This window comes from Lepus europaeus, chromosome 5, assembly GCF_033115175.1.
Source record: "Lepus europaeus isolate LE1 chromosome 5, mLepTim1.pri, whole genome shotgun sequence".
NCBI classification, from domain to species: domain Eukaryota; kingdom Metazoa; phylum Chordata; class Mammalia; order Lagomorpha; family Leporidae; genus Lepus; species Lepus europaeus.
In genome coordinates, this window is record NC_084831.1 from 1,341,009 (window position 1) to 1,361,266 (window position 20,258).

At 67.3% G+C, this 20,258-nt stretch overlaps 1 protein-coding gene across 5 annotated transcripts in view; it reads left to right on the forward strand.

The window, feature by feature from the left end:
- The window catches only part of PRDM16 (PR/SET domain 16), a 246,776-nt gene that overhangs the window by 70,547 nt on the left and 155,971 nt on the right, over positions 1 to 20,258 (forward strand). For all 5 annotated transcript variants that reach the window (XM_062190314.1, XM_062190315.1, XM_062190316.1 and 2 more), the window contains exon 2: positions 10,195 to 10,544. In XM_062190314.1, the coding sequence (XP_062046298.1) occupies positions 10,195 to 10,544 (350 nt within the window). The remainder of the gene's footprint in view (positions 1 to 10,194; positions 10,545 to 20,258) is intronic.

Sequence of the window (20,258 nt, forward strand, 5' to 3'; positions counted from 1 at the left end):
CCAGCTCCTCTGCCGTGCTGCCCGAGGCCAGCGTCACCGACAGGCATCTGGTGCCCAGGGGTCTGGCCTGGGCAGGTGACCGCCCCGACCTGGGCCATCCCCTCTGCCTCCCACTTCCACGACGGCAGAAACGGGTGCCAGATCTGCCCTGGCCGTGCGCTGAGCCGGCTCTTGCCCTGCCCCCTCAGCCCCCGCGAGCCCAGGTCCCATGGGGGTCTGGTCAGCTCCGGAAGGACCTCAGTGCCCCTGGCTGGACACCCAGCCTTGCTGGGCACAGAATCCTGCAGCGGCGCCCGGCCCTGGGCTGCACCCAGGCTTCGTGGGGGCCCTGCACCCCCACACGGCAGCCCCCCAGTGGCGTGAGGTTCCGCTACCTAGGGAGCGCCCGGCACAGCAGGAGGCTGTGGGTGCTGGATCCGACAGTGCCCGTGGCTGCCGGGCGCCGCGCCGGCCGCTGGCCTCAGCCCGTGTTCCGTGTGGGGGCCGCCTGACCACACAGTGGTACCAGTGCAGGGGCATTGCCGCTTTGACCTCTCACCTTATGCTCCAGGGCAGCTTTGCTCCTGTTTTGTAGAGGAGCCCAGGGCCTGGGTGGTGGTGCCCGCGGGGTCAGCGGAAGGAGCTCACCTTGGCTGAGAGGACATAGAAGCTTTGCGGGGCGCCAGGGGCTGTGACCCCGCCTTCCTCCCAGAGACCCCAGGGCGTGGCCTTGGCGGGGAAGCCGGGTTGGGCCGCTGTGTGCGGGGGTTTTGCTGATGCTCCGGCTGCAGTGTGGACCCAGAGTGCACACCCCAGGTCACAGCAGCTGAGGCAGGGGTCCGCCAGGTGTCCCTGCAGCCTTGAGGGCCGGGCTGCAGCAGGGACAGAGGACAAAGCCCGTGGGGCCCCTCCGCGGGGAGTCCCTGGAGCAGCAGGGCGGTGGGGTGGCTGCGTGGCCGGCCGAGTGGCCACTTCTCGGCTACGGAGCCAGCGTCCGTGGTGTGGGATGCCCTTGGGATCAGGGCAGCTCGGGGGTCACGAGGGCCCCCGATCAGGATGGGGGGGGAGTCTCGCTGTGACCGAGAGGACGAACAGTGAGACCTGAGCCCTCGGTGGGCTCGGCGCCCCCGGGGCTCGGGGAAGTGGGGCATTATCCAAGGAATAAAGGGGAGGGGGAAAAAGGCCAAATCCCATCTCTGAAACAAAGAAGCTTTTTCCCAGGAACAAGCCTTGATAAAAATTACAGTGGCATCGCGAGCCATTCCCCGCCTGCCCGGGGCGATGGAGGCGGCCAGGACGCAGGAGACGCCGGCTGCCGCCGGAGCACCGCTGTCCCCAGGGCTTCGGGGAACAAATGCCGCCTTAGAATAAATAAAGCTGTGGCTCCAACAGGCCAGGTGCCCCGGGCTGGGCCGGCCCTCCACGCCAGGGCAGGGGCCAGGTTCAGCCGGGCTGGGGGCCGGGCAGGGGCTCAGGTCGGCAGGGGGCTCCTGGCAGCCATGCGGTGGTCTGGGCACCTCCCCCAGGCTCCTTCCAGGCACATGGGCGTGGGTGTCTCTGAGGCTGGGCCTGGGCACTGCTCTGAACCTGGGGTCCCTATGGCTTGGCTCAGGGCAGAGCGGGGGGCTCGAGCAGAAGCCCCCAGGCTTGGAGTGCTGCTGCCTGGACGCCTCACTGGCCCTTCCTCCTCGTCTGTGACTTGGGCTGGCCCTGGCCTGCCTCCGACGGGACTTGGTGGGGCAGGGAGGCCCCAGGGACCCGGGGACCCTCCCTCCTTGCCTGCACGCTGTTTCCTGGGGCAGCAGTGACTCTGCCTCCCCCCAGGGTGATTGAAGCCACGGAAGTTGATGTCTGGGAGCTCTGGACACCTGGTCCCTCTCAAGGCGTGGGCAGGACTGTGTCTCCCCCACAGGCTCCTGGGTGCTGGGCGTGTCTGTGTCCCCAGCTCAGAGGACACCTGTCCCATCGGGCAGGGCCCACCCCGGAAACCTGCACACATCCCTGGGGGATTCGGTTCTGGGTGCCTGGGGCCCAGGCTGATCTGACTCCATGCCTTCAGGGACGGTGCCGTGGGTGGAGCCAGCAGGGTCAGGTGCCGGCCTCCAGGTGGGGACCAGGGTATCGGCGGGAAGTCCCTCCTCCTCATCGGGAAGCCTCGTTCCTAGGCCGGCCGGGGCTGGCGGGCCCGCGTAGAGGCCGCACAGCACCCCTCCCCCAGGCCCGGATGGCAGCCCGTCCGCTCCCCAGCCCCGTGGGCGAGGTCTGGGCGCAGGCCGCGGATGTGAGCGACGATGATTATTATTAATATTTCGCGTGTTTGCAGAAGCGTCTTCTCCCGGTGCTGTTAATCTGCCGCGCTCCTGCCTTGGGCTCCAGGGCTCGGCGAGGGGAATGGCAATGAGCCTGGCCGGCAGGGGCCCCTGGAGTGACAGCCGCTTTGTTCTTGTCTCCAAGCCACGGCCGGCTGCGGGACAGTCAAGGCAGAGGAGCCGTCCCCAGCCCGGGGTTCCCCTTTCCAGTGAACGGGGTTCGGGGAGGGGGTCTTCCGGGCGCCCTCTGCAGTCCCAAGAGCCGTCGTGGTGGGGGAGGCAGAGATGTGGCTGCATGGACCACCCCCCCACCTGCCCAAGACGGAGAAACCAAGCTTCCTGGTCTGCGCTCTGCCAGCTGCTGGGGGGGGGGGGTGGCGCGAGGTGCGTGCTCCACACGCCCTCCCCTCCCGCCAGGACCCTCCCCCGCGCAGCGGGCGAGACCACCCTTGTGAGGTTCACAGCCTCCATGGAGTCTCCGTGTGGCTCCCCGCTCGGCGCCGAGAGGGAAAGGAGGGTGTCCCCGTCTCCAGGGAGGCTCAGGTGGGAGCGTGAAGCCCCTGGGCTCGGGATGTGCTCACCCCATCCTGGGATGCGGGGCCATGGCTGCCCCATGGGTGGGCTGAGGGCGGCCAAGGGCCAGGCTTCCTTCTGGGAGGACCAGCGGCTGCGCCCGCCCGGGGGTCCTGTAGATGCGAGGCAGAGCGGCAGGGGAGGTGGCCAGAGTCCTGGGGAGGGGGCTGCAGGCCAGGGAAGGGGTTGGGAGAATGCGCTGGGGTGCCTGGCATCTTTCCGGTGAAGCACTGCTCCCAGGGTGCTCCCACCGGTCTGTCTGTCTGTCTGTCCATCTACCCACCCACCCATCCATCTATGCACCCACCTACCCATCCGTCCATCTACCCACCCACCCATCAATCAATCCACCTGGCACCCACTCATCCATCCACTTATCCATGCATCCACCTATCCACCCATCTACCTGCACGTCCATCCACCCACCCATCCATCCATCCACTCGCCCATCCATCACCCACCTACCCATCAATAAATCCATCCAAGCACCCTCTCATCTGTGCACCTACCCATCCGTCTACCACCCGCCCACCCGTCCACCCATCCGCCCTCTCGCCTTCTCCCCGCCCATGCATCCACCACTTATCCCATCTGTCCATTTCCACACTCATCCTGTCTCCCCATCCATCCATCCACCCACTCCTGTCCACTCCCACGTCCATGTGTCCACCCCCCGCCCAGGCACACGTGCAGAGAGGGCGTGGTGCCGCGGAGATGGCCCTTGAGAGCCTGAGCAGCACGGCCGTCCACGTGGCTCCCGCCTTGGCCCCGGGCAGCTGCGCGGCCTTGGCTAAGCCGTCGCTCTCCGAGCTTCACACGCTTGACGCACTAGCTGGGTGCAGCCACCATGCGAGAGCGGGGTCGGTGGCTCCCTGGGCCCTGTCCTGGGTACGTCCCCAAGGCAGCCACGTATCGTCGTCGTTGTGCCTGGGCCCCCTGGGGAGCCGGGCAGCTGGGCCTGACCCTGCGCTGCCTCCTGTGTCGCCGCTGGGAGTCCCGGGCCTGAGCTGTGTGGCTGCGGGGGCTCCGTGTCCTGGTTCTGCTGGGACCCGGCCGTCTGCCCACACCGCGGCCTCGCCTTCCCGGCCACCTTTTCTCTACGGGCTGGGCCGGAATTAACCGGTGCGTTTGGGTTTTGAATTCTCGGCTTCCTGTGGTCTTGGCTCTCCTGGGGGAGACCCGCGGTCTGGGGTTCCTGCGTCCCGGGGACCGGTCAGTGCCGGCCGACCAGGAAGCACAGGGGCCTCGCTGACAAACGGACCGAGGGGCTCGGCCAGGCCTGGGTTCTACCGTAACTGAAACCTTGCGTTCCATGCGGGGCCGCGTGGGACCCCTTCATGCCAGCGCCGTCAGCTCCCGGCTCCCCCTCGCCTGTGAAGATGCCCTTAGGGGAGGAGGGAGCTTTGGGAGGCCACGTCAGCACCGCCGTCCTGCGGGGTCAGAACAGGTGACCCTGCCACCTCCTCTGCACGCCGGGTCACGGCGGCCCAAGTCCTTGGGTGCTGTAACACGGCCGTCAGGGGCTCTGACCGCCCACGCCACGTGCGCCCCGGGGGAGGGCTCTAGGCCTGTGCCGGCCACTGGCCACTGGGCTCTGGGCAGCCTCTGTCCCCTCCCCACCCCTACAGCCCGGGCGGCCTCAGGTCCCGCGTTTTGTGTCTGCCTGTGTCCCCACAGGCCTGCCCTGCCCACTGGTGCCCACTGCCCCGGCAGAAGCAGCAAGGCCAGGCCCTCCCAGGGGACCGGGTGCCACTTTGTTCCTCCCAGGAGTCTGTGGGGTCAGCAGGCAGGCTGGACGCTCAGAGAGGCCGCTCCAACTCGACGCAGGGGCCTGGGGCCGGCCTGGCTGTGGGTCCCTCTGTGGGGAGCCACGCCCTTCCCATGCGTGGACACCTGGCACGTGGCCTGGGCACACTGTCGTGCCCCCCGGGTGCACCTGGGCCCTCAGCTCCTCCCCAGTTCGTCCCCTGCAGGGCCGGTTTTGTTCCATTTGACCCTGGCACGGCCTCTGCGTCCTGTGGCTTCTCCTGGCTCCCAGCCCCACAGCAGGAAGCCACGGGCTCGGCACAGCCTGCACCGCCCCCGGCCTCCAGGAGGCCTGGCCGCAGTCCGGGGGTGGAGGCCGTGGCAGGTGCTGGGCAGGGCTTGCCTGTGCCTGACCTGGGAACCTGGTCTGGACCCCGCGCTGCCGGGGTGCTTGTGGGAGAGATCCACGGGCAGCCGGGAGCTGCGTGGGAGCCAGCAGGACACGTGTGGTCATGGGGTCCTCACACAGGCCCAGGGTGGACACGTGGGTCTGTTGTCGGGGGGAAGATGCTGCTCCCGGGTTAGACCCAGAGGCTGCTCTGCCGGCCACGCCCACCTCCAGCAGCTGTGAGATCCCAGCCGGGGCTGGGGTCTTGCAGGGGCTCGGTTCTAGGGGCCGTGAGGGCAGCAGCGTGTGCAGGGTGGGCACTGGCGGGCCGTGTCCAGCCCAGGTGTCCTCACTGGGCAGGGCCGTCCCCCAGCGTCCACAGCGAATGGGCTTGGCTGGCAAGGGCAGGGCCTGCGGGAGGCTGCCCGCCACCGTCCGATGGCTGCCAGCAAGCCTGGGTTTTGAGCCCTGTGTGACCTCTGAGGGTCCCCTTGTCCCCGCGGGCTGGAGGCCGGGGCTGTCCCTCCCCTCCTCCCCGCCACGCTCTGTTCTTCCCCACTCTGGGGGACGGGTGACCCCTCCCCAAGGTCGGCCTCAGGTCAATGGAGTGCAGTTTCCGGGAGGACAGCCCGACAGGCTGTCACAGGCAGGGGCTTGGGGTGCCCAGGCCAAGCTGCCAGGTGACCCGGAGGCCAGGCCCCACCCCGGGCCCCCACCCAGCCTGGGGTCCTGTGGGAGCCTCTGCAGGGGAACAGGCGCACCTGCTGCCATTCCTGACCCTGACGATGGCGACGCGACAGGGAGAGGGCAGAGCTCCCAGGACGTGGCTGCAGGGCGCTGTGCACACACAGGAAGTGGTGGTGGCGCACACACAGGAAGTAGCTGTGCGCACACAGGAAGGGGCGGCTGTGCACACACAGGAAGGGGCGGCTATGTACACACAGGAAGTGGTGGTGGTGCACACACAGGAAGGGGCGGCTGTGCACACACAGGAAGTAGCTGTGCACACACAGGAAGTAGCTGTGCGCACACAGGAAGGGGCAGCTGTGTACACACAGGAAGTAGCTGTGCACACACAGGAAGTGGTGGTGGTGCACACACAGGAAGTAGCTGTGCACACACAGGAAGTGGTGGTGGCGCACACACAGGAAGTAGCTGTGCGCACACAGGAAGGGGCGGCTGTGCACACACAGGAAGGGGCGGCTATGTACACACAGGAAGTGGTGGTGGTGCACACACAGGAAGGGGCGGCTGTGCACACACAGGAAGTAGCTGTGCACACACAGGAAGTAGCTGTGCGCACACAGGAAGGGGCAGCTGTGTACACACAGGAAGTAGCTGTGCACACACAGGAAGTGGTGGTGGTGCACACACAGGAAGTAGCTGTGCACACACAGGAAGTGGTGGTGGTGCACACACAGGAAGGGGCCGGGCGAGGCGGCTCCTGGGCTGTGCTACATTTCGTGGCTGTGGTTGAGAGCCGACGCAGAGCTGGGCACCGCGGGGCCCCGGGTTCCCCAGCCGTGGTGCCTGCGGGGCTGTGGGGCCGCCTCGTTTGCAGGCCCTTGCCGCAGTGTGGGCCGTGTTCCGGGCCGGTCTGTGTCCAGCCGCTCAGACACAGCGACGATGGCCGTGTCGCCTGTGGAAGCGCCGGGTCTCCTCTCCCTGCTGTGGCTGCAGATGCCCCGCTGCCTCCCCTCCACAGGGAGCCCCTCGCTCCCCTCCCTGGCGCCCCTCCCGCTTCCAGGAGCAGCCCACGCCTGTGCCCGTGTCGGTGCCACTGAGCGTGGCTGTGTGGCCGCGTGGCTGTGTGGCCGGTCCCCTCCAGTTGTTGGACTTCCTGCTCCCAAGGGCCTTGCAGAGGCCGGCGGTGCCAGGGTGTGGGGGCCGCCGTCCGAGGGTTGCCGTGGGCTGGAGTGGGCAGAGCGTCCAGGTGCAGGGGCAGATCCGGAGCAAGGAGGCGTGGTGTGGGGGAGGGGTGAGGGGTGGGCTCAGACCTTGGCGAGGGGGTGCAGGCCCAGTCCCTGCCCGGGACCTGTTGGTGGCAGCCGTCGCTCACCGTGACGCCGCCGGCGGGTACTTGGGGTCTCGGGGGCCCCGGAGCCTGGGTTTGGTTCTCAGGGATGCCTTGCTGGGCCTGTCGTGGCCGCCTCGCTCTCCCTTCTTGGCGAGGGTCCCCAGTGGACGACAGCGAGGTCCTCCTACCCGGAGCCCAGTGGACGACAGCGAGGTCCTCCTACCCGGAGCCCAGTGGACGACAGCGAGGTCCTCCTACCCGGAGCCCAGTGGACGACAGCGAGGTCCTCCTACCCAGGCAGAGTTCCAGGGCCCCTGAGCTCCCCTCTGCCGGGCTGGCGGGCTCGCATGGCCACAGCACACATGCACACGGTCACACATGTTTACACACGTTCACACTCATACATGTCTAGACGTCGTTCACACGCACGCTCAGAGGTCACAGTGCTTACACAGGCTCACAGTCATACATGTTCACACACATGTGCATACTCACTCTCACATGCTTACTACACACATGTTCACACTGGCACACTCACACCCTCATACATGTTCACACACATGTACATACTCACTCTCACATGTTTACTACACATATGTTCACACTGGCACACTCACACCCTCATACATGTTTACACGCATGTTCTCACACATACACCACCAGCCACGTCTACCCCGCGCCCATCCACACATCCACACACACGCTCACCCTCATGCAGCACGTGCCGTTACATTCACTCACACATCACACACCCTCGGGGGGGCCTGCAGGTGCGATGGCCAGGCCTGGACAGCTGGCCCCACGTACAGGGGACTGAGCAGGCCACACCCTGACCCAGAAGGGTCCCCTTGGTGCCCCCGGCCGTGGCCAAGGCTGCAGATGGCCAAGACAGGGCCTCGCTCACGCAGCCCTAGCACGAGACCCAGCAAGGACCCCCGGGCCCCAGCAATCCAGGGCCAGGGCCGTCCGGAGCTCCCAGCACTTCCTATGCTAAGTGCACCAGGTCACCGTGGCCAGTGCACGGTGCGCAGGGGCCCAATGCGGCCGTCCTGGCTCGCGCCTGTGGCCCAGAGGAGCTGAGCTTTGAGCCGATGCCCCGGCTGCCCCCGGCCTCTCCCAGTGGCCTCCTGCTTTCTCAGGGCCTGGGGGCTGCCCCCTGCCCCTCATTTTCTCTGAACATCCTTTGCACACTTAATTAAGTGACCCCTCACCCACCCTGGAACCAGGAGACCCCAGCCGCTCAGACGCAAAATGGAGTCGAGTTTTCCTGGAGGCTGCGGGCTATCACTTAACCCCAGGACCCCAGGCCTGGGAGGCCGGGGTCCCCAGGCCCCGCGCGCAGAGCCGCCCCACTCAGCAGGGAGCAGCACCGCTCCCCTGCACTAGGAACTAGGAGTTAAAGCTGCTGTGGACTTTCCTGCCGCCCGGGGGCACTGGGGAAGTGGAACCGGAGCGGGACAGAACATGGCCGTCTGAGCCCCTCGGTGGATGTGCCCGGGACGGGGACCCCCACGGTGGGCGACCCCACGGCGGGCTGGGGCAGGACCCGCTGCGTCCAGCCTGACTTTGGTGGGGCGGCGACAGCTCAGGTGGAAGCCCCTCGCCGTGGCACCGTGCATAGCCCCCAGGCAGCCCGGGGGTCTCTGGGGTGCAGGGAGCCGCGCGGCAGCTCCGTGTCTGGTTTCTGCAGAGACCCCCGGGCGGCCAGGGAAAGCAGGAAGACCACTGAGCTTACGAGTGGACCCACAGCGCTCCCCCTGCGCTCGGTCACTCCCGGGGACCACGCTCTGCAGCTTTAGCACAGAGCTGCCCGGGGCCCTGGACCCGCGGCTCGAGGGCCACTTTGGCCACGGCGGAAGGAGGGACTTGGGCGGGATGACCTCCATCAGGGGTCAGCAGTCGCCCAGGCAGGAGCCAGCCATGGGGTCCGGCTCTGGCTGAGCTCTCCACGTCCTGCCCCCACCCCGCGTTCTCTGATGGAGGCAGCGCTCACCTGACTTACGTCGGCCTTTGAAAGCCAACAGTGCAGGGGCTTAAACACCACCCCCACCGCGTCCCCAGAGGAGACCCCACACCTGGCGCTGGCCTCCCCCAGGCCCACGCCCGCCCCCGCCACCTCCCGGCTGCTGGTGAGGACCCTCACCATGACGGTCCTCTGTGTGATGTTTTCAGACGTTTTTAATCGGAAGTCATTGTGTGTGTTTGTGGGGACTGGAGTGGCATTCCCACACGGTCACCGTGGCCTCGGAGGCCAGGGAGGGGCTGGGGTCCGGCGGACATGGGTGACCGGGCCCAGAGCTGGGGTCTGACGCGAGGGACCTGCCGCTGACCTTCGCAGCAGTTCCTCAAGACGCCCCAAGTGCCCGGGGCGTTGTCAGAGTGTGGACACACCCCCACGTCCCTGTCTGCCGGGCGCTGCGGCTGCCTCGGCCTGGTGGTTCTGCCTGGTGGTTAGTGCTGCTGGGAGTCCCCGCATGCAGCACTTTGGGCAGACGCTGCCCCTGCTTCCTGGCCGGCTCCTGCCCGTGCCCCTGGCCCCCTCCCTCCCCTGCCACGTCCTGCCCGGGGCCCATCTGCCTCGGGAACGGGCCAGGTGGCGCTACCAGGCCAGTTCCAGCCAGACAGGCTGGCCAGCCTTTCCCCAGTGCTCGGTCCCCTCCCTGTGAGTTCCATGCCCTTGACCTCCGCGGGCCACGAGGTCGTGGGGAACTTCCAGGAACCTCCCCCTGGCCCAGCAGCCCCGGCGGGATGTCCAGGGCAGCCCGTGTCAGGACAGCAGCCCTCGGCAAATGCCCCGTTAGCCCAAGTCCTGCCTCCTCCCAGGGCTACAGAGGCGAGCCGGGGGCGAGGGGTGCAGGGCCAAAGCCCCCCAGCAGCCCTGGTCGGTGTGGCCGGACGGCTTTACCCCTGTCCCTGGACGTGGGTGGTGCGGGCAGCTCCCTCCTGGTCCTCCTGCCGCAGGAGCCCCAGGCCCGAGCTCAGGTGGCTGCAGGGCCCTGGGGAGGGCGGGAGCAGCCAGGGGCGACTGCTGCTCCTGCTGGGAGCTCGGCCTCGCAGGGCCGCTGAGGGTGACTGCCGTTGGGGGTGGCGGCTTGGCTGGGCACCTGCTGGGCCTCGCGTGCCCACATTCCACCGTGGGGGGGGGGGTGCCGCCGAGGCTGACACTGTCCTTTCTCCCTCAGGTGACGGCGACGTTGTAAATAATATGTACGAGCCTGACACGGAGCTGCTGGCCGGCCAGAGCGCCGAGGACGAGACGGAAGACAGCATCATGTCCCCCATCCCCGTGGGGCCACCGTCGCCCTTCCCCAGGAGCGAGGACTTCACCCCCAAGGAGGGCTCCCCCTACGAGGCGCCCGTCTACATCCCGGAGGACATCCCGGTCCCGCCCGACTTCGAGCTGCGTGAGTCGTCCATCCCGGGCGCCGGCCTGGGCATCTGGGCCAAGAAGAGGATGGAGGTCGGGGAGCGGTTTGGGCCGTACACGGTGGCGCCCCCGGCGGTGCTGAAGGAGGCCGGCTTCGGATGGGAGGTGAGCGCCGCGCGACCAGAGTGATTGATCGTCTGTTTATACAGCGGGCGGGCGGCCGCTGCCCGGGGCGGGGGCTCCGTGGGGACAGCATTGGAATGTCACGTTTCCCAGGGTTATTTTATCCTGTGGCTCAGAGGGCGCGACGGGCACGGTGGAGGCTGGGAGGACGTGTGTCCGTCATGGGCGCCGTGCTGCTCGCCCCCCCCCAACCATGGCCTCACCCCCCCCAACCCAGCGTCGCACCTGCTGGCCGCACCCCCAGCTGCTCCACAGAAGCCCCCTGCCAGGGAGGGACCTCGCTCGGTGCCCTGGCCAGGAACGATGTCGCCTTGGGGGGCTCTCAAAGGGGTCTCGGCGGTTCCCTCCTTGGCCTGCCCCTGCGCCAGCCCCACGCAGCCGGTTCCCGTGGCATGTGGTGGGGGACCTGCCTGCTGGGAACGAGAATGCAAACCTGGGTTCCTGGGGTGTCTTCCAGCCACCCCAGCTGCTTGGCTGAGGTCGGCCCTGGAGGGGCTAGTCCTGGGGGTGCCGTCCGTGGGGCAGACCCCACCCTGGCCCTGCCGCGTCTCTCAGCCGTCAGTGCTTTGGTTCCGAGCAGAGAGGGCTGGGGCCTCACCCCTGCAGGCGGGCAGGGGGGCGGGGGTCCATGCTAGCACGCGGGGTCCCGTGCAGCTGTCGTCCTGGGCGTTCAGGGGGCCTGGGTGCCGGGACTCGGAGTCCAGCCGGGAGGTCGGTTGACCAGCTGGACAGAGGAGAGGGCCAGCTGGACTTCATGGTGATGGGTCACGTCCCCTGCTGCCTGGAGGTGGCGGGCCAGTGTGTATGGGACACAGGGACTCAGGGGAAGGTCACCCTCAGGGCGGACTGGCCGTGGGCCAGGGGCCAGGGCCCAGGCCAGGCAGGAGGTAGAGAGGCTGGGAGTGGATCCCTGATGGTGGAGGAGTGGACCCGGCCATGGCCACGCTTGCCTGCCCGGTGCGTGCACAGGAGTGGGCGGGCGTTAGCGTGACGGGCAGTGCAAGGCTGGACTGGTGGTCGGCGGCTGCCGCGGGCTGGGGGGAGCGTGGGGGGGTTGCTGCCGACGACCTTGGGCTGCCTTTGTTCTCTGTTTGCCTTTCTCTTTCCCTTAAAGAAACGGCGTGTCGCGTATCTGTGCGGCCCCCTCCGTGCCAGGCCTAGCCGGGCCACACCTGTTGACTCTGTGGTCTGACTTCCCGTCTGCGTGTGTGCGTGCGCCGCCCGCGGTCCTGACCTCTCGGCCACCTCTCCGCCTCTGTCCCACGTCCTCCTGGGTGCTATCTCGTTACCTTGTTTTCTCGGCAGAAGGGGCGGGAGTGGCTCTTTGTGTCTTGGTGCTGGGCCGGGGGCCGGGGGCTGGGGGCAATGGTGGGATCCATGGCGGGGGGAGGAGCCGGGAGGGAGCAAGTGGCCTGGAGACTTCAGCCCTGCTTGGCCAGGAGTCAGTGGCTCGGGAGGGGGCTTCTGTCCAGCTCCACAGACTGCAGTGGGGGCCTTTAGGGGGGATTGGTGACCGCCTCCCCAGGGATTTCCATGTTCTGAAGCCACGCCTGCTGTTCCCATGTTTTCTCCCCTTTCCTGAGCGGGGCAGGAGACCCTCTCGGGGCCTTGTCCCCAGCTGGCCGGTGAACTGCCGACCTGGCCGGGATCCAGGAGGGAGAATCTAGGCCCTGCTGCCCGGTCTCTGCCATTCCAGACACTAGAGGGGCCTCCCACAGCCACCCCGGCCACTGCTGCAGAACACGAGGGTCTGACCACTGGCCCCTTCCATCCGGGCCTCTGCGTGCGCAGGTGTGTGGCCAGCAGGGGAAGCGGGTCAGGCTAGGACCAGCCAGGGCGGATCCCAGAGACAGCACAGCCCAAGTGTGCACTCACGGCTGTCCCGTGTGTCCCGTGTGTCCCACGTGTCATGTGTGTCCCGTGTGTCCCACGTGTCATGTGTGTCCCGTGTGTCACTGTGGCCTCTCGGGCTGGCAGTGAGTCGGGTTCAGTTTTACCGCGTTGCACACAGCCTGCATTTCCTGGGAAGGAAGAGACCGCACACTGGGCAAATCCGGGGAGGATCTGCCGTCGGCTGTGCCGCTCCAGGGGGTGGGGTCACCTCCGCAGAGGGTGACAGGGGCAGCACCTGACACACACGTGGGCTCCGTGCCGCTCCTGAGGTCGCCGTGGACACGGCCGTCCTGGCTCTGCAAGCTCTTGCCCAGGACCGCGCAGCTGGGATGCAGTGCAGGCTCCAGGCCCGGCCAGCGTGCGGGGCCGGGGACGCTCTGCCCAGGGGACCACTTCTCCTCCAGGGGCCCCCATGGGGACCCACAGCCGAGGGAGCAAGTGGGCATTGGGCACAGAGGTCGAGGGATCCGGGTTCAAGGTCCGGCAGCGTCCTTGCTACACAGGGCTGGGCGGGCAGCTGAGCCTCCCCTGCTGTGCCCACTCCCACGCGTGGCCCCGGGGCATCTGCTCCTCCTCCATGTCTGTGGGGGGCACCAGGAAGTGACCCCTCACCATCCTGGATGGGGCACACCTGTGTCAGAGGCCCAGAGCTGGCTGCGCACCCCACCTTCTGTCTGGAGGAGCTGGGCTCAGCCTCCACCCCGCCCCATCCATCCCCCCTGCAGGGAGTCAGGGAGCCCCCTGTGCTGGGATCAACCCCCCCACCATGGAACCCCCCTGTGCTGGGATCAGCCCCCCCCGTGAAGCCCCCCTGTGCTGGGATCAGTCCCCCCCCCCGTGAAGCCCCCCTGTGCTTGGATCAGTCCCCCCCACCATGGAACCCCCCTGTGCTGGGATCAACCCCCCCACCATGGAACCCCCCTGTGCTGGGATCAGCCCCCCCCCGTGGAACCCCCCTGTGCTGGGATCAGCCCCCCCCGTGAAGCCCCCCTGTGCTGGGATCAGCCCCCCCCGTGAAGCCCCCCTGTGCTGGGATCAGTCCCCCCCCCGTGAAGCCCCTCTGTGCTGGGATCAGCCCCCCCCCCCCCGTGAAGCCCCCCTGTGCTGGGATCAGTCCCCCCCCCGTGAAGCCCCCCTGTGCTGTGCTGGGATCAGTCCCCCCACTGTGGAACCCCCTGTGTTGGGATCAGAACCCCCAGTGTGGAGCCCCCTGTGCTGGGATCAGCCCCCCCCCATATCCCCCGTGATTGCATTTTGTTGCCTGGGGTCAGAGGAAACAAAGCTTTGGTCATTCTAGGAGGTCAGGACATTTGTCACCATGCTATTTATTTTGCTAATTAAGAGGAGGTGGGGGGGGGCAGAGCTGGGAGCTGCTGCCTGGGAGGCCCCTGCCCAGGTCCCAGGTCCGCCAGGTTGGGGCTGGGGGCCGGTCCGGGCTCCCGGCTGCAGGCTTCCCGCTGACACCGTGGTCCCAGCTGCAGTCCCTGTCCTCTGTTGGGTCCTCCAGAAAGACCCTCCTGGTGCTTTTGCAATGAGTCGGCGTCTGTCTCTGAGAAGTGATGGGGACTCAGTTATCGGCAGAATTTGCTCAAATGGCCTCATTTATTCAGTCAACAAACCCAACCAGCACCGGAGATGCTCTGGGGAGTCAGGTAGGGGGAGTGGCCAGGGGCTGCTGGGGTCTCCAGTGCTACGATCCTGTGCCCCCCCCCCCAAGCCTGGCCTCCAAGGTGCAGAGGGCCTGGGGGCGTCATGGGCACCTGCAGCCCCACACTCAGGTCCTGGGGAACCCCTGTGAATTTAATGCAGATTCTCACCCGAACCCTGGTCTTGGGGAAGGAGACCCGGAGCACATGCCGGACGCCTGTGCTTGTCCAGCGTGGCAGGAGGACCACGGAGCCAGGAGCCCGCAGGCGTGGCCAAGGCTGGGACTCTGGGTTCCAGCTGAGACAGCGAAAACCAGCCTGGAAGGCCGGCTACTCCGCTGGGGGCCCAGGGCTGAGGCTGCCCGGGTCCGGGGAGGGCGGGCAGGGGCCAACTGCAGGCCATGGCAGGGAGCGGGCGTGCTTTTCTCTCTCCTCGGACCCCGTGCGCTCCCACACGCCAGCTTCATGCACACACGTGCACACCATGGGCTCTCACACATGCACACGTGTGCACACACGGGCTCCGGGACGCTCGTGTGCACACCCTCCCGCTGTGACTGCCGCACACACGCACACACAGCTCTGCTGTCACTTCTCTCCTGCCCTGACCCTGGAGCTGAGTGCTGGGTGGGGACCCTGGGCCTCCTCACCTGAGGTTTGAGCCTTTTCATGGCGGGGGAGGGTGGGGGGAGGAGCAGCCGCTGGGCAGGGGCTGGAGTTGAGGGCGGGAGCCCAGGCAGGTGTCACACCCTGCTCCTCGTCCCTGGTCCCTGCCCGATGCCGGAGATGAAACCTGGGCCCCCAGGAGCGCCTGTGACCTGCCTGTTGCCGGGGGCTTTACTCAAGGCGAGAAGCCTGGGTGGCACCCGCCCGGCTCTCTGCCCGGCTCTCCTAGGGATGGAAGCGCCCTGGACGGCCACGCGTGGACGGCCCTCAGTGGACACTCCAGCCCCAGGGTGGTGCCCCAGGAGGGTCCTGAGCTGGGGTCAGGCCCTGGGCTCCGGGGAGTGCAGGGCCCCCCACCCCCAGCCGGCCGCCCCAGGACGTCAGCCAGGCGAGCGCAGGAACCAGACCTCAAGCTGTCCCAAGGCTGCCTGGCAGGCACGGTGACATCAGGTCCGGGCGTTCTCAGCCCAGGAATGCCATGAGAGCCGGCACTATCTCCGCCCGCCCGAGCACGGGTATATAAGGAATTTTAGAAAAAAGGAGACGGAATGACTAAGAATGCCTCCCAGCTCTGCTCTCCATTTCCTTAAGGGGAAATAACTCGGCCGCAGGCAGCAGAGGGACTTTCTTTAAATAGAGCAACTCTGATTCACAAGCGAAAAAGGAAATAAATATTTTCTTTTCATATTCGAGAGACATCCACGAATACCAGCTTCTTAAATGGTACTGTGCCCCCTGATCCCACACGCTCACACCCCCCGGTGACAGCACAGTGACAGCAGAGCCCGCCGGAGCTCCAGCCCTGCCGCCGGGGGACCAGGGAGGTGGGAATAGAGCCGGGGGAGGGGGCTGGGCCGGCCCCCTCCCCTTCCATCTTCCTGAGGAGCTGGCAAAGCCCCCCATCTGCGAGGGCCGCCGGGCAGGGGGGAGAGCTGCTGGGGCAGGCACCAACTGCGCCCCGGGGTCCCCACCAGTGCTGTCAGCTCCCTGGCCACCAGTGTCGCAGAGGGAGCTGCTGTGGGTCCCCCGCCCCCTCCCCAGCCTCTCCCAGGCCAGGATCGTGAGACACCCCCCCCCCCGGGGCAGGTAGAGAAAAGCCAGCCTGTTGCCGTGGCCACGTGGGCACTCTGGGTGCCGGGAGGCCAGTAAGGGCTCCAGCAGGGCCAGAGCCGGCGCCATGACTCTGGGCTCAGTCTCCGCACTCCTAAGGCAGGGCCCCGATGGGAGTGGGCACTGTCCACACGGGGCCCTTGCTGCTCGCGCCCCGCCCTGGACATCCCCAGGTCCAGAGAGCTGCCCCCCAGCCTGAAGTCGGGGTCAGGAAGGAGCTGTGTGGGGCCCTGGACCAGGGACACCTTCCAGGGTCCTCCAACAGCTGAGAACCCCCAGGGGAGCCCGGCTGCATCTCTTCCCGACGGCTTGACTTCCTGGGAAGGTCCCAGGAACCCAACTTCTAATCCCCATATAGGCTGAGAAAGGGGGCACCTCGGCTCCCCTCCTCCCCTGGAGAGGACCCTCAGAAAGCTGAGGCCCCCGATGGGACTTGGGGGACAAAGAAAGGGGTGGGCGACCGAGGGGGCCGTGCCCGTGGGTGGGGCACTGGGGAGAAAGGGGTTGCCGCTGTGCAGGCTGGGGAGTGGGCCCTGCAGCCCCCACACCCCACAGAGCAGCGTGCCGCTCAGTGGCTGCCAGCCAGGGCGTGGCAGTGGAGGCCCAGGTCCGGATGGGCTCCGGCATTTCTGGAAGACACTCGGGGCACCGCCATCTTCCTCCCTCGCCGTGCGGCTGGGACCCCAGCCTCAGAGAGGGAGGCGAATCCCACAGGGTCCCAGGTTCACGGCCCCAGGGCGCAGCGCCAGGCCGACCCCCAGGCACATCCTCTGCAGCTCCTGTCCAGACGCACGCAGACAGCAGGGACCCCCGGCCCCTGGCCTCTGTCCACCCAGCTCTGCAGGTCCTGGGCCCCCGGCCCCCGGCTTCTCAGTGAGACCCGGAGAAGGAGAGCCTGGCCCGTCTCACCCTCCCTGCAGCGTGGGCTGGGCCGGTGAGCACAGGGATGGAGCGTCCCCGGTGCCCCTCGCCTGTGCCTGCCGTACGCGCGTTTCCAGTGAGCGCCCAGCAGCCAGGCCGGCAGGGAGCAGCAGGCCTGTGAGGGCAGCCGGGCTTGTGAGGGTGGGGCTGCTGCTGGCCAGGACGATCCCCAGGGACCCCACCCCCCGCCAGTCACACCAGAGCCTGGGCGGGCGTTCCAGGCCATAAAAGGTCTCCTGGGTCATGGGACAGGGACAGATGTGAGCCTGGGACCTGCTGGCCCAGCCAGGCCTCGCCCGCTTATCAGCTTCTGGGGGTGGGAATTCCTGTGTGCGGTCATCCCCCGGCGCAGGAATGTGTTCTCCGCGTGTCCTGGACACCTTGGCCTCAGCCAGAGCCGCGGGCGGCGCAGCCTCTCAGGGCCCCTCCCCCAGGGGCCGAGTGGGGGACAGTCCACCTGCAGCCGCCTGTCTGCCCGCCCACTCGCACGCATGGCCCCCGAGCAAGCTCCGAGTCGCATCTGGCTTTGCTCTGACCGAGGGTAGCTGCAGCCATGGTTCCGGGCGGCTGAGGGTGCATCTCTGGGGGGTGAGCTTAGTCCGAGCAGAGAGCTGACGTCCTGTGCGTCCAGGCGCCCCCGGCAGTGGCCTGGAAACCACGGGAGCATCCTCACCGCCCGACTCTGGGGGCCCCAGGGGGCTGCCTGCGAGCTGTGGGCCGGAGCCCCTTGTCCAGGAGCCGGTTGGCTGTGACATCCGCCTCCCGCCCTCTGGGGAAGGCCCCCAGCCAGGAGCCGCTGCCTCCGGCTCGCCCTCCGCCCCGGCCGCACGGGGCTGGACAGGGATTACCAGCCCCACGCGGGGCCGCGGGGCCCACCCTTTGTCTGGCTCCCAGGCCGCGTCTCTTCTTCCCCGGCTAATGCCCGGTTTAATTGTGCGTCCCATTGTGCTGTCCCTGTTCAATCACGTTCGGAAATGCCTACATCCACTCCTGTCCCATTTAGATCTTTCTGAAGTCCATTCTGCCTTTATCAGCGCAGTAATTTCACCAGCGGAGCTGAGATTCCTGCCATTTGGCCCCAGGCATTGTCTGTCTCCCTGCGGCCGAGATAAACCCTCACCCAGAACAAAGTCGGGGTGACCTTTTACACGGGGAAGCCGCCTGGTTCCCGAGACTAATTTATCAGCTCTCGAGGCCTCGATTGCGCACTGCGGGGACTGGGCTGGGATTAGGATGCTGGGCCGGCGCGGAGTTCACCAGCCCCGGGACGGAGGGGTGCCCGCTTCAGGTGTCTGCTTGGGGAGGGGGCCTGGAGCCTCAGAGCCTGGGAGGGGCGGCCAAGGCCACCTCGGGGCTGAGGTCAAGCCTGGCTGAAGTAGAGAGAACCCCCCCCCCCATAATACAGGGGCCTGCGGGCCCCGCCCCGACCACAGCTCCCGGCCAGCTCCGCCCCCGGTTCCTGCCAGCTGCTGGAGAAAGAAGGGAGCAGAGCCCCTCCAGCGCCCAAGCTTCACGAGGCCCTGGCTGCCCCGCTGCTGGGGCTCCTCAAGGTGTTCGTGGCCCACGGATGGACTCTGGGTGACTTCGTGTGCGGGAAGAACCACGGGGGTCAGAGACACCCACAGGCTCCACGGCCGGGGCACAGCTGGACTGGATCCCCAGGCTCCACAACACCATGTGGCTGCCTTAGCCTGGGCAGGGGACGCCACGCTGCTGCCCCACACCTGCCACGGGACCACGTGTCCCACGGCTGCCCCCACACCTGCCATGGGGCCACGTGTCCCAGGGCTGCCCCCACACCTGCCATGGGGCCACGTGTCCCACTGCTGCCCCACACCTGCCACGGGACCATGTGTCCCAGGGCTTCCCCCGCACCTGCTACGGGGCCACGTGTCCCACTGCTGCCCCACACCTGCCATGGGGCCATATGTCCCACTGCTGCCCCACACCTGCCACGGGGCCACGTGTCCCACTGCTGCCCCACACCTGCCATGGGGCCATGTGTCCCACTGCTGCCCCACACCTGCCATGGGGCCACGTGTCCCACTGCTGCCCCCACACCTGCCATGGGGCCACGTGTCCCATGGATGCACCACACCTGCCATGGGACCACGTGTCCCACTGCTGCCCCACACCTGCCACGGGACCACGTGTCCCAGGGCTGCCCCATACCTGCCACGGGGCCACGTGTCCCATGGCTGCCCCACACCTGCCATGGGACCACGTGTCCCACTGCTGCCCCCACACTTTCCACAGGACCACGTGCCCCATGGCTGCCCCCACACCTTCCATGGGGCCATGTGTCCCACACCTTCCATGGAGCCACGTGTCCCATGCCTGCCCCCACAGCTGCCATGGGGTCACTGTCTAGGGACCCCTGCCAGGGGACAGCTGCCCAGGGCTGAGGAGGCAGAGTTGCCCCCGGGCCCCATGGATGGTGCCTGCCCTCCAATGGAGCCCCTCGCCCACAGACCGCCCGCTTCCTCCAAGGCCTTCGCGGGGGTGTCCCTTGGTCCAAGGTGATCTTCTAAAGATCTGGAAGTCACTGGGGGACCCCTGGGCTGGCCCTCCCTCGTGTGCAGGGCGTGGGGACGCTCGTCCGGCCTCAGCCAGCTCTGGAAGAAGACATCTGAGCATCTCCTCCTCTCTGCAGCGGCGGGACCTCCCCAGGTGCTGTTGGGGGGGGGGCGCAGCCCCTCAGCCCACCCCAGGGTGCATGGATACAGCGTGCAACCGACGGGTGGGGGAAGGGAGGACGAGGAAGAGAGAAGAAGAGGAGGAGGAGGAGGAGGAAGAAGAGGAAGAGGAGGAGGAGGAAGAGGAGAAGGAAGAAGAGGGAAGAAGAGGAGGAAGAGGAGGAAGAGGAGGAGGAGGAGGAAGAGGAGGAGGAGGAGGAGGAGGAAGAGGAGGAAGAGGAGAAGGAGGAGAAGGAAGAAGAGGGAAGAAGAGGATGAGGAAGAAGAGGAAGAGGAGGAGGAGGAGGAAGAGGAGGAGGAAGAAGAGGAAGCAGAGGAGGAAGAAGAGGAGAAGGAGGAAGAGGAGGAAGAGGAGGAGGAGGAAGAGGAGAAGAAGAGGAGGAAGAGGAGGAGGAGGAGGAGCTGAGTGGGGCCGTGGCCATGGCCGTGGCCGTGGCTGTGGCCATGGCTGTGGCTGGTCTGAGCACCTGCAGCCTTCCTGGGCTGGGGAACGGGGTTTGGGCATGCGCAGGACCCATTGTGGGGCCCTGAGGGCGTCTCCGCGGGAATCGGCGGGGGGTGGTCTAGCTAGGGTCTTGGTGACCCAGGCCCAGGAGCTGAGCCCTGGCCCAGCTGCGTCTCGGCAGAGCCCAGTGTGCAGGGGACGGGGCAGCCACAGCCTCCCTGGCCCCTTCCCAGCTCTTCCCAGCTGCCGGGGCTGGCGATGGAGGAAGGCGTCTGTTTTGTGTTTGGACAGAAGCTTTGCAGCCCCATCAATCTGTGTG